This window comes from Salvelinus alpinus, chromosome 22, assembly GCF_045679555.1.
Source record: "Salvelinus alpinus chromosome 22, SLU_Salpinus.1, whole genome shotgun sequence".
NCBI classification, from domain to species: domain Eukaryota; kingdom Metazoa; phylum Chordata; class Actinopteri; order Salmoniformes; family Salmonidae; genus Salvelinus; species Salvelinus alpinus.
Genome location: NC_092107.1, coordinates 40,275,662 through 40,289,411, shown reverse-complemented (window position 1 = coordinate 40,289,411; position 13,750 = coordinate 40,275,662). Strand labels below are relative to the sequence as shown.

General features: G+C 45.6%; 1 protein-coding gene across 3 annotated transcripts in view; it reads right to left on the bottom strand.

Annotated features, from left to right (window-relative positions):
* Positions 1-13,750, bottom strand: part of LOC139549524 (metabotropic glutamate receptor 5-like) — a 124,470-nt gene that overhangs the window by 108,997 nt on the left and 1,723 nt on the right. For all 3 annotated transcript variants that reach the window (XM_071360109.1, XM_071360111.1, XM_071360110.1), the window contains exons 2-4: positions 11,554-12,077; positions 10,372-10,815; positions 9,260-9,374 (exon numbers count right to left, since the gene is read on the bottom strand). In XM_071360109.1, coding sequence (XP_071216210.1) covers positions 9,260-9,374; positions 10,372-10,815; positions 11,554-11,706 — 712 coding nt within the window. In that variant the 5' untranslated portion in view covers positions 11,707-12,077. The remainder of the gene's footprint in view (positions 1-9,259; positions 9,375-10,371; positions 10,816-11,553; positions 12,078-13,750) is intronic.

Genomic DNA, 13,750 nt, shown 5'->3' with positions numbered 1-13,750 from the left:
TCCTTTCTCCTCTTCACTGTCCTATCTCAATAAAAACACAAAGCCCTAGAACAAATATACAGTACCAGTCAAAAGTTTGGACACACCTACACATTCAAGGCTTTTTCTTTATTTTTAATATATTCTACATTGTAGAATAATAGTGAAGACTCAAAACTATGAAATAACACATATGGAATCATGTAGTAACCAAAAAAGTGTTTAGCAAATCAAAATATATTTGAGATTTGAGATTCTTCAAAGTAGCCACCCTTTGCCTTGATGACAGCTTTGCACAATCTTGGCATTCTCTCAACCAGCTCCATGAAGTAGTCACCTGGAATGCATTTCAATTAACAGGCATGAACAGCTCAAATAAGCAAAGAGAAATGAAATTAAGGTCAGTCAATCCAGAAAATTTCAAGAACTGATAGTTTCTTCAAGTGAAGTCGCAAAAAACATCAAGCGCTATGATGAAACTGTCTCTCATGAGGACCGCCACAGGAATGGAAGACCCATAGTCACCTCTGCTGCAGAGGATAAGTTCATTAGAGTTACCAGCCTCAGAAATTGTTGCCCAAATCATTTCTTCACAGATGTTAAGATGCACCCCGACTTTATACCACTGTCAAGAAGAATTACGTCCATCCTGTGTCACTTTACTTGGACTAAGAAAATACACTTTATGACACTGTTATGAAGCATTATGACCATCATAATCATATAAGCCAGATAGGCCCTTATGTCAGTCATCAGTCACAAAGAGGGTGTCTTGTCCTGCTCCTGAAATCTGTTCCTGCGTTCACCCCAGTCATCAGCAACAGAGCATTGGGGTAGTTGCATGTCTGACGTCAATGTGTGCACAATGACAATGGTCATTTAATATAGTCTATTAAAAACTTTACATAAAAATACTGTTGACAAGTAGGCTATGGTGTAATGGAATGTTTTGCCTTGTGTGGTAGGTTTTATGGGTTTTGACACTCTTATGTAGGTGTCATAACCAGCCATAAAGTAACACAATATATGTCGCAACAGGTGTAAATCTATGGGTCATGACAGTGTTATGACCATATTATTAACAGGTTATGACAAGTTACGTCAGCTGTTATGACTTATTATTTCATGGTTATGACCGTGTCATAACATATTATGACACTGGGCGTCAAGTAAAGTGTTACCGAACATTCTATCTATGTTAACAAAAACCTTCTGAGAACCTATTGGCGTTGGAGTTAGAGTTAGGTTAACATTCCCTTAATGTCAAACAGAACATACCCAGAACGTGGTTACCATGTTCTCAGAATATACCATATTAAATGTTCAAGACATGTTTCCTAGGCCGTTGCAAGAACATTCATGTGTCCAGTTTTCTGAGGGTCAGGAGAATATTCCATCAACGTCACACCAAACAAACACAGAACAAGGTTGCAATGTTCTCAGAATATAAGATATTCATGTTCTAGGCACGTTTCATGGGAACTTTGCAAGAACATTCATGTGTCCAGTTTTCTGAGGGTCAGGAGAATATTCCATTAAAAAAATGTTTTGGTTTCATTACACATCACGCCTTGTTACCGTTGTCAAGTCAACCAAGGCCCTGAAACACTGAACCATTCAGATCTCTTTGTCTGTTGTCAGGAATACTCAAACACAAAGTTGCTTTTAATATACAGTGTTTTTCAATTTAAATATTTGACAAATGATTACATTTTGCATGTTGATTTATACAGTAATTATTATTCAACAGTCCTCACGTGGGATCTGATCTCACAACCTCCCGGGAATCCGATCTTCCTTCAACGCCACCATGTCCATGGCATGCATTAGTCATTCTGACTGTCATTGATTGACTTATTTCAGCAATTAAAGGGTTTTCAGTATAGTTGTCTTATGTTGGTAGGCCTTGTTAACCTGTTAAAATGATTTGACAGGTGTAAGCAATTGGGTGTTTTTGTGAGTATCCTTAACCTTGCCAACAGGCAAACAGCTATGAATGGATCAGTGGTTTATCAATAAGGGCCTTGATTGGCTTTTTCAGAAGTAACAAGGCGTGATGTGTAATTAAACCTTTTTTAATATATATTTTAAAAAATAATTGTACCATGAGGCTACATCCTGACAACTGATAAACAGAAATGTTCTGGCAACGTTCCCATGAAACGTGTCTAGAACATGAATATCTTATATTCTGATAACATGGCGATCATGTTCTGTGTTTGTTTGGTGTGACATTGGTGGAATATTCTCCTAACCCACAAAAAACGGGACACATTAATGTTCCTGCAATGTTTCCATGAAACGTGTCGAGAACAATATCTTGTGTTCTGAGAACATGGCAAACGTGTTCTGAGAACACGGCAAACGTGTTCTGAGAACACGGCAAACGTGTTCTGAGAACACGGCAAACGTGTTCTGAGAACACGGCAAACGTGTTCTGAGAACACGGCAAACGTGTTCTGGGAACACGGCAAACGTGTTCTGGGAACACGGCAAACGTGTGTGTTCTGGGAACACGGCAAACGTGTTCTGGGAACACGGCAAACGTGTTCTGAGAACACGGCAAACGTGTTCTGAGAACACGGCAAACGTGTTCTGGGAACACGACAAACGTGTTCTGAGAACATGACAAACGTGTTGTGTGCATGTTTGGTGGGAAGTTGATGTAATATTCCCCTAAGTGGAAGCCAGGGACAGACAGATGGGTTAGGCCTCAGTAATAACAACCATTATCTGTCACTGTAATGGACATCAATTCATTTTAAGTGAAATGGTCTCTCTACATCTCGCTCTCTCTCCATCTCTCTCTCTCTCTATCGTTCATTACCTCTATCTCCCTCCTCCTCTTTCACATTAATCCTGTGCTGCTTAAGATTTGTAATAACATGTCAAACATAGAATTGCCTGGCATAGAATGGCAGAAGGACATAGAAATGCCTAGGGTAGAATGGCAGAGTGACAGCCTATCATGTTTCAGAGAGACAGTTCAACATAACAACAACATTTACACCTCAAATAGTGAGAGGTGGCAAGACAGGCCAATACTCTCCAACACACACTCACACACACACGTTAGAGTCTGGCGAGGATATGTCTCTCCTACAACCTTAATGTATTACACACACTAACACACACACACACCCATACACACACATGTGTTGTATTTCCTAAATACATTTTAACTCCAACCAGATTCTTTTGACCCTGTTAACCATGGCAACAACCCCGACATATCCCATTAATCACACACACACACACACAAGCACATCCACACACATAGACACTACCCCTCACACACACAGACACACACACATACTCTCTCTCTCTCTCTCTCTCTCTCTCTCTCTCTCTCTCTCTCTCTCTCTCTCTCTCTCTCTCTCCCACACACTCCAATCCAACAGTTTTAATCTCCTGAGAGGTATCATCTCTGCTCAAATAAGCACCGTCCATTTAAAGTTCCCTCTCAGGAGACCAGACAGACAGCTCTGTCACTCAGTACTGGGGGAGAGGGGGAGAGAGAGGGGGGGGGGGGGGGGTAGAGAGGGGGGGCAGTGGGATATAGAGAAGGAAAGGGGTAGAAAGAGAGGGATATAGAGAGGGAGGGGGGGGGGAATAGAGAGGGGGGAAATTGAGAGGGGGGGGGGACAGTGGGATAGAGAGAAGGAAAGGGGTAGAAAGAGAGGGATATAGAGAGGGAGGGGGGGGGGAATAGAGAGGGGGGAAATTGAGAGGGGGGGGGGACAGTGGGATAGAGAGAAGGAAAGGGGTAGAAAGAGAGGGATATAGAGAGGGAGAGGGGGGGAATAGAGAGGGGGGAATAGAGAGGGGGAAGGGGACAGTGGGATAGAGAGAAGGAAAGGGGTAGAGAGAGAGGGATATAGAGAGGGAGAGGGGGGGAATAGAGAGGGGGGAATAGAGAGGGGGAAGGGGACAGTGGGATAGAGAGAAGGAAAGGGGTAGAGAGAGAGGGATATAGAGAGGGAGAGGGGGGGAATAGAGAGGGGGGAATAGAGAGGGGGGGGACAGTGGGATAGAGAGAAGGAAAGGGGTAGAGAGAGAGGGATATAGAGAGGGAGAGGGGGGGAATAGAGAGGGGGGAATAGAGAGGGGGGGGACAGTGGGATAGAGAGAAGGAAAGGGGTAGAGAGAGAGGGATATAGAGAGGGAGAGGGGGGGAATAGAGAGGGGGAATAGAGAGGGGGAAGGGGACAGTGGGATAGAGAGAAGGCTCAGAGAGACGGGATATAGAGAGGGAGAGGGGTTGAGAGAGGGGGGGAATAGAGAGGGGGAAGGGGACAGTGGGATAGAGAGAAGGCTCAGAGAGACGGGGAAGGGGACAGTGGGATAGAGAGAAGGCTCAGAGAGACGGGGAAGGGGACAGTGGGATAGAGAGAAGGCTCAGAGAGACGGGGAAGGGGACAGTGGGATAGAGAGAAGGCTCAGAGAGACGGGGAAGGGGACAGTGGGATAGAGAGAAGGCTCAGAGAGACGGGGAAGGGGACAGTGGGATAGAGAGAAGGCTCAGAGAGAGGGATATAGAGAGGGAGAGGGGTTGAGAGAGGGGGGAATAGAGAGGGGGAAGGGGACAGTGGGATAGAGAGAAGGCTCAGAGAGAGGGGGAAGGGGACAGTGGGATAGAGAGAAGGCTCAGAGAGACGGGGTTGGTTAAACAGGATGTATTTAGAAGTTAGTGCTTGTCAGAATGTGTCAGTATGTATGATGCACAAAGCTCAGTCTCTCTCAATAGCATTTGAATTGAAGCAATGACGTGAACAATCCACTTAGAAAAAAACTATGGATCATTTCCAAGTCATGCTCTGAATAGCCTGGAGTTGACGTGGAGTTGAGCTCAGGTGTGGTGCAAGGTAAATCCCCACAGGGTTAGTCTCCTCAGCTATGCCCAGTTGAGGAGCACTTTAACTGGGCTGTCAGAGAAGACACACTGGGTCTAGGAAGCAAATAACCCCTCATTCTCTCATTCTCTAATTCACACGTCCTTTTTCTCCTATTTTATCCTCTCCATCTTTTCCTCCCTGTGCAGGCTACAGACTACAGACTACAGACTACAGACTACAGGCTACAGACTACAGACTACAGGCTACAGACTACAGACTACAGGCTACAGACTACAGACTACAGGCTACAGGCTACAAGCTACAGACTACAGGCTACAGACTACAGACTACAGGCTTCAGACTACAGGCTACAGGCTACATGCTACAGACTACAGGCTACAGGCTACAGACTACAGACTACAGGCTTCAGACTACAGGCTACAGGCTACAGGCTACATGCTACAGACTACAGGCTACAGGCTACAGACTACAGACTACAGGCTTCAGGCTACAGGCTACATGCTACAGACTACAGACTACAGGCTTCAGGCTACAGGCTACATGCTACAGACTACAGGCTACAGGCTACAGACTACAGGCTTCAGGCTACATGCTACAGACTACAGACTACAGGCTACAGGCTACAGGCTACAGACTACAGGCTACAGACTACAGACTACAGGCTTCAGACTACAGGCTACAGGCTACATGCTACAGACTACAGGCTACAGGCTACAGACTACAGACTACAGGCTTCAGGCTACATGCTACAGACTACAGGCTACAGGCTACAGGCTACAGACTACAGGCTACAGACTACAGGCTACAGGCTACAGACTACAGGCTACAGGCTACAGGCTACAGGCTACAGACTACAGACTACAGGCTACAGGCTACAGGCTACAGGCTACAGACTACAGACTACAGACTACAGGCTACAGACTACAGACTACAGACTACAGGCTACAGACTACAGACTACAGGCTACAGACTACAGACTACAGACAACAGACTACAGGCTACAGGCTACAGACTACAGGCTACAGACTACAGACTACAGACTACAGGCTACAGGCTACAGACTACAGACTACAGACTACAGACTACAGACTACAGACTACAGACTTCAGACTACAGGCTTCAGACTACAGGCTACAGGCTACAGACTACAGACTACAGGCTTCAGACTACAGGCTACAGGCTACATGCTACAGACTACAGGCTACAGGCTACAGACTACAGACTACAGGCTTCAGGCTACATGCTACAGACTACAGGCTACAGGCTACAGGCTACAGACTACAGGCTACAGACTACAGGCTACAGGCTACAGACTACAGGCTACAGGCTACAGACTACAGACTACAGACTACAGACTACAGGCTACAGGCTACAGGCTACAGGCTACAGACTACAGACTACAGACTACAGGCTACAGACTACAGACTACAGACTACAGGCTACAGACTACAGACTACAGGCTACAGACTACAGACTACAGACAACAGACTACAGGCTACAGGCTACAGACTACAGGCTACAGACTACAGACTACAGACTACAGGCTACACGCTACAGACTACAGACTACAGACTACAGACTACAGACTACAGACTACAGATTACAGACTACAGACTTCAGACTACAGGCTTCAGACTACAGGCTACAGGCTACAGACTACAGACTACAGGCTACAGGCTACAGGCTACAGGCTACAGGCTACAGGCTACAGACTACAGACTACAGGCTTCAGACTACAGACTTCAGACTACAGACTTCAGACTACAGGATTCAGACTACAGACTACAGACTACAGGCTTCAGACTACAGACTACAGGATTCAGACTTCAGAGATCAGACTTCAGAGATCAGACTACAGACTTCAGACTTCAGAGATCAGACTACAGACTTCAGACTTCAGAGTACAGACTTCAGAATACCTAATGCCTCTTTCATCTGTTGCCCTTGGCGGCTCCCCTCCTCATCCTCCATCTCTCCCCTACCTATCCCTCCTCCCCATCTTCCATCTCTCCCCTACCTATCCCTCCTCCTGATCTTCCATCTCTCCCCTACCTATCCCTCCTCGCCATCCTCCATCTCTTCCCCTACCTATCCCTCCTCGCCATCCTCCATCTCTTCCCCTACCTATCCCTCCTCCCCATCCTCCATCTCTCCCCTACCTATCCCTCCTCCCCATCCTCCATCTCTCCCCTACCTATCCCTCCTCCCCATCCTCCATCTCTCCCCTACCTATCCCTCCTCCCGATCTTCCATCTCTCCCCCTACCTATCCCTCCTCCCCATCCTCCATCTCTCCCCTACCTATCCCTCCTCCCCATCCTCCATCTCTCCCCTACCTATCCCTCCTCCCGATCTTCCATCTCTCCCCCTACCTATCCCTCCTCCCCATCCTCCATCTCTCCCCCTACCTATCCCTCCATCTCTCCCCCTACCTATCCCTCCTCCCCATCCTCCATCTCTCCCCCTACCTATCCCTCCTCCCCATCCTCCATCTCTCCCCCTACCTATCCCTCCATCTCTCCCCCTACCTATCCCTCCTCCCCATCTTCCATCTCTCCCCTAACTATCCCTCTTCCTGATTCTCCATCACTCCCCCTACCTGTCCCTCCTCCCCATCCTCCAACTCCCCCTACCTATCCAACCCCTCCTCCCCATTTAAGAGGAAGACAAGCACACAGCCACACACACACACACACAGACACACACACACAGAGACACACAGCCATACACAGGGCCAGCGCTGTATCTCCGGTTGCCACAGTGACGCGATGTCACTCCCAGGAGACCTATGGAAGGAAATACCATCTGTAATAGGTGTAGTTAATGACAGGGAGTTCTGAGCCCCTTACTCAGTTCCCATGCTCATCACTGTCACTGGTATACACACACACCCTGTCGCTGTAGGACAGACAGAGAGCATAAGATGTGATCAAACGTCTCTCATTCCGGTGGTTTATTCATCCTTCTGACTCCTTCTCCTCCTCCACAGCTCAGAGTTTACCACACCATTCACTGAGGGGAGCCAAGAAAGACAAAGGCCTACACAACAACAACAACAACAACACACACACACACGTCAACACATCATCAAACATCTATAAACCTTGCTGACAGACAGGTGTGTCAAAAATCAGCACTACGAAAATCTGAGGGGCAGAAAATACGTGAGAATTTTGTTTTTTTCAAACACCTGAAACTGTTTTTTCCATCCAATCTAGAGCTATAATCATTATGCTTAATTCTATATAAAAATGTATTTTTATCTAAGCATACTTCCTGAGCTGTCTGTATCCTCCTGACTGGTGGTTCCTGGTGATATCCTGCAATAATTGGCGGATGAGAATGCTCTGTTATTTTTTATTATTAATGGGAATTCACTCCAAAGCTGATCCCCCTTTCTCCTTTATCTCTCTCTCGCTCATTATATCACTTTCCACTTCGTCCTTCTCGCTCTCTCCTTCTCTTTCACACCTTCTCTCTCTCTCCTTCTCTCTCTCTCCTTCTCTCTCTCTAGATGAGACAGAGTAGTTGTCCTTAAGAAATGAGACATGACCAGACGAGACAAGACCAGACAAGACCAAACCAGACCAGACAGGACCAGACCAGATGAGACAAGATATGGCGAGACAAGACCAGACAAGTCAAGACAAGACCAGACAAGGCGAGACAAGACCAGACCAGACAAGGCGAGACAAGACCAGACCAGACAAGGCGAGACAAGACCAGACCAGACAAGGTCAGACCAGACAAGACCAGACTAGACCAGACTAGACCAGACTAGATAAGACCAAACCAGACCAGACAAGACCAAACCAGACCATACCAGACAAGACCAGATCAGACCAGACATGACAAGACCCGACCAGACCAGTAGAGACCAGACCAGTAGAGACCAGACCAGTAGAGACCAGACCAGTAGAGACCAGAGCAGTCTAACACTACTGTTTCAGTTCCTCCCTTCCTTACAGTGACACTCCCATAGCCTCATATTCACAACACAGAGTGTGTGTGTGTGTGTGTGTGTGTGTGTGTGTGTGTGTGTGTGTGTGTGTGTGTGTGTGTGTGTGTGTGTGTGTGTGTGTGTGTGTGTGTGTGTGTGTGTAAGGTGTAAGGTGTAAGGTGTAACTCTGATTAACGGTTCAGCTAAAGACCTACTTCCCTTTGTGGCCAAACCACAGATTAATTACAGCCAGTCATCAGCGCCCAGAGAGAGAGAGAGAGAGGGCCAGAGGAGGAAGCAATATAGTGGAGCAAAGAGGCATGGATGTGAGTGGGAAGAGGGAAACACACATTCTCAATACCAAAAACACATTCTCTCAAATGTTCTTGTTTGTGTGAATGACCACAGAGCAGCGGGACAAAAAGAAGACAGACAGACAGACAGACAGACAGACAGACAGACAGACAGTTCTGTTCTGTTCTTACCCTCTGTATGTATGGCAGAGACGTAGCTCCAGTTGTATCTCTTGACAATGTCCACCATGGCTCTGGCCTGCTGAGCATCCGATGGCACCACCCTCATAAAGTACTTATACAAACTCTGTTGGAGATAAACAGTACTCATTAAGTACTTATACAAACTCTGTTGGAGATCAACAGTACTCATTAAGTACTTATACAAACTCTGTTGGAGATAAACAGTACTCATTAAGTACTTATACAAACTCTGTTGGAGATAAACAGTACTCATAAAGTACTTATACAAACTCTGTTGGAGATAAACAGTACTCATTAAGTACTTATACAAACTCTGTTGGAGATAAACAGTACTCATTAAGTACGTATACAAACTATGTTGGAGATAAACAGTACTCATTAAGTACTTATACAAACTCTGTTGGAGATAAACAGTACTCATTAAGTACTTATACAAACTCTGTTGGAGATAAAACAGTACTTATTAAGTACTTATACAAACTCTGTTGGATATAAAACAGTACTCATTAAGTACTTATACAAACTCTGTTGGAGATAAACAGTACTCATTAAGTACTTATACAAACTCTGTTGGAGATAAACAGTACTCATTAAGTACTTATACAAACTCTGTTGGAGATAAACAGTACTCATTAAGTACTTATACAAACTCTGTTGGAGATAAACAGTACTCATAAAGTACTTATACAAACTATGTTGGAGATAAACAGTACTCATTAAGTACTTATACAAATTCTGTTGGAGATAAACAGTACTCATAAAGTACTTATACAAACTCTGTTGGAGATAAACAGTACTCATTAAGTACTTATACAAACTCTGTTGGAGATAAACAGTACTCATTAAGTACTTATACAAACTCTGTTGGAGATAAACAGTACTCATTACGTACTTAAACAAACTCTGTTGGAAATAAACAGTACTCATTAAGTACCTATACAAACTCTGATGGAGAGTAACAGTACTCATAAAGTACTCATACAAACTCTGTTGGAGAGAAACACAGTAGACTACTCATAAAGTACTAATAACATAGAATAGAAGGGAGTAGAGTAAAGTAAAATAGAATAGAGTAAAATAGAATAGAATTGTGTGCCTACTTTGTCACTGAGGTCCATGCTGGTAGCAGAGTAGGCGATCTGGGGTATGTTGAAGAGCTGTAGGAGGTTCTGGACCTGAATGGCCACAGAGCTGGAACCTGGTCCTATCAGCCCGACGATGGGCTTCTTCCCCCGCATGGGGGTTGCAGCAGGGTCCGCACACCTTGGCCCTCCTCTCCCATCGGCTCCTCCCCCGCCTCCCCCCCACACACTGCCTCCCCCCACCTCGGCCTCGTCAGAGGACACCAGGGAGTCTCGTATGAACTCAATGCTCTGCTCCAGGGCCACAGCAGAGTGCCAGCAGGAGTCTCTTATCTCACAGCCCAGGCTGATGTTGGGGAGGATACGGGGGTCAGCGTTAATACGGTCTAGAGTGTGCAGCATGGCCTCAACACGCTGGATACCGTACTGCTCGCGCACCGAGCCGCATTTACGTTCGTGTACCTGGGTGAGGAATACACACACACACACACACACACACACACACACACACACACACACACACACACACACACACACACACACACACACACACACACACACACACACACACACACACACACACACACACACACACACACTGGATACCACTTTGCTCACGACACGCACTGAGACACTCTTACACTTATGAGACTCTTACACTTATGCAGCTGGGGATGGATACAGTGGGGTCGGAAATTATTGACACCCTTGATAAAAATGAGCAATATTGACCATATAAAATGAATCATTCAAATACTGAGCTATATTGTATGCAACAACAACAAAAAAGGGAAATAATATAATTTTATACTAATACAATTGCTCAGAGAAAGAGATTTAGTAGGAGTTTTAAGGGAACAAATTATTGACACGCCTGTTTTCAATACCTTTCAATAATTCACCTTGTGAGGATAACGCCACTGTTTTCTGAGTTGGAGAACACATTGGGAGGGATCATAGACCATTCCTCCACACTGAATCTGTGCTTATAGTGTTTACTAAACAGCATTGGCACTTGGATTTGAAAAAAAAAAAATGGCATACAATATAGCTCCGTTTTTTAAATAATTTATTTTATACAGTCATTTTGTCTCATCTTTATCAAGGGTGTCAATCATTTCAGAGCACACTGTACAACTTCCCCACAGCATCAGTCATTCATGTGGACATAAAGGCTGCCTTGGTCTCAGAGGGTTGTACCTTGTCCGCTGTCGGCTGGTGATGGACAGAGAACAGGGCTCCTATGATGATGTCACCGGGGATGTGTGCCACGACTCGCCGCTCGTTAGACTGGGCATCGCCAACAGTCCCACGCCACGCCCACATGGGCAGGGCCAGGATGACCCAGATCATCTTATTGGTTAATTTGTTAACAAAGATAATGTCTTGATGATGTGTCTTGACGGTGTCCAGTTTGGTCAAGAACTACTACCCTTCATAAGAGTTAAGTTCCTCTCCATTGTGAGGAGTGATGGCAAGACAAAAGAAAGTAGCAAAAATGTGGACTTCCTCTTCCTCCTCCTGCTGTGGAAGTCAGGGAAAGGCCATTGCCACGTTACCAATAAGGAGTGCCAGAGAGAAGCAGTGTATGTTGGGAAATACTTTAGACTCCTTCTGGTCGAAACTGGACTCCACTCTGATTGGTTGAGGAATATCCTCCTCTATGGTGAAGCGGTGGTCTCCATGGTAACGGGTAACAGACCGGTAAAGGGGCTGGTCATTACCTGTAAACAGAGAGGTAGTGGGGGGTTAGGGTCTGAACGCAGCAGGGGACATCAATCCTTTATAGTGGCTTACTTTGCTGTTTTCACATCAATCTGTTATCTACCTGTGACACATCAGGGAGCAGGGAAGGCTGCCAGAGGGGAGGGAGAACAATAACATTCAACACCATACCAAGTCTCAGAGCACTGGAACCAAACCCAGTGGGAACCTATCCAAGCAGTTTATACCCTCACATGAATCCTACCACAGCTTCACACCATTGCCTCATCAGAATATAATACTACATTTGCATGCTTGAGGTCTTGTGTAGCTTCTCAAAGGATCAGAGACACAATTCACAAAATGATCATGATGAACAGCACTCTCACTCTCCCTCATGTCATATAGGCCTTGGAAACTATAACTAAAACGCTTGTGTATTTCAAACCAATATATTTAACCTCAATTATGCATAACAACATATCGTAACCACAGGTAGGACATATTTCAATAGATTTCAGCAGCTGGAAGCACTAAGCAAATTAGTTTGAAGGGGATGGGTACAACTGTATGCAAATAAACTTGATCAAGGTCGTCGGAATATTAGCAGAGTTTGGGGGCTCAACAGTACGAGCCCGGTCGGTGTCCCCTCGAGCGGTAGGCGAGAAACGAGGGGGTCAAGGGAAGTAATTAATATGACAGCGTCATTACAGCGCCGTTAACGGGAGAGCTGTTCGCTCGGGATCCATTCTTCCTAAGAGCCATTCATCCTGCAGCCCGCAAGACCGATTTATCACGATACAGACTCCTCCACCACCACCGTCTTTCTCTCTATCGCGCTCTCTCTCTTTCTCACCAAGGCTGCGGGCGGTATTACCTGTCGCTCTGTATGTGCTCAAGTGTAGGTCACATTTCCCTTTATTACGGAACCGAATTCATTTATCCTCTTCTCTATCACAGAAACATAAATCTGCTCAAATAGGCATGAACGTTGTTCAGCCCGTTGGCTACAGAGGTCACTGCGCTTCTCGCCGGTATAAATTGTCATTAGGCTAACCTGCCACATTCAACACACCACGGTTATCCCGTTAAATAAACCGCGTTAATACGCCGGACAATCAACAGTCTGGGAGATTCGAGTTGCCCATAGATGTCGTCATTGATTGGTTGAGTAAACAACGGGAGATGATAGCAGGATTTTCACATGACGTGCCTGTGCCCATTGAATAGGATATACGTGCCTTTGTAGCCTATAGATGCAAAGGGGCAAATGCCAGATGGGCTGGTCCATTTTTAGCACAGTGGGCCTAACTAACTTGTTTTTTTCTCAGCAAAATGATCATTATCTGGCTAATAATGATGGCATTAAGGGAAAAATGGGCCGGTGTGTTAGAAATGTCAGGGACGATTTCTGGTCCCAGTCTGCTCCTGGATCCACGGCTAAACAATGTCAAATAAGGAGACATGGCAATGGTCTGTCTGTCTTTCTGTCTGTCTCATAGCTTGTGTAAACGGGACGGATCTGGTAGCTGCATGCGCTTGTCCTCCAGAGCTGTCCGCGGTGCTGAAATTGAACCATAACAACATTCGTAAAGGGCATCACCATTTGCCCAGACAACCATCGCAGAGAAGAGAGTTCTGTAACTTTTATCTTTCCCTTGACAATGTTAACATCAAAACCCTCACCGGTCAA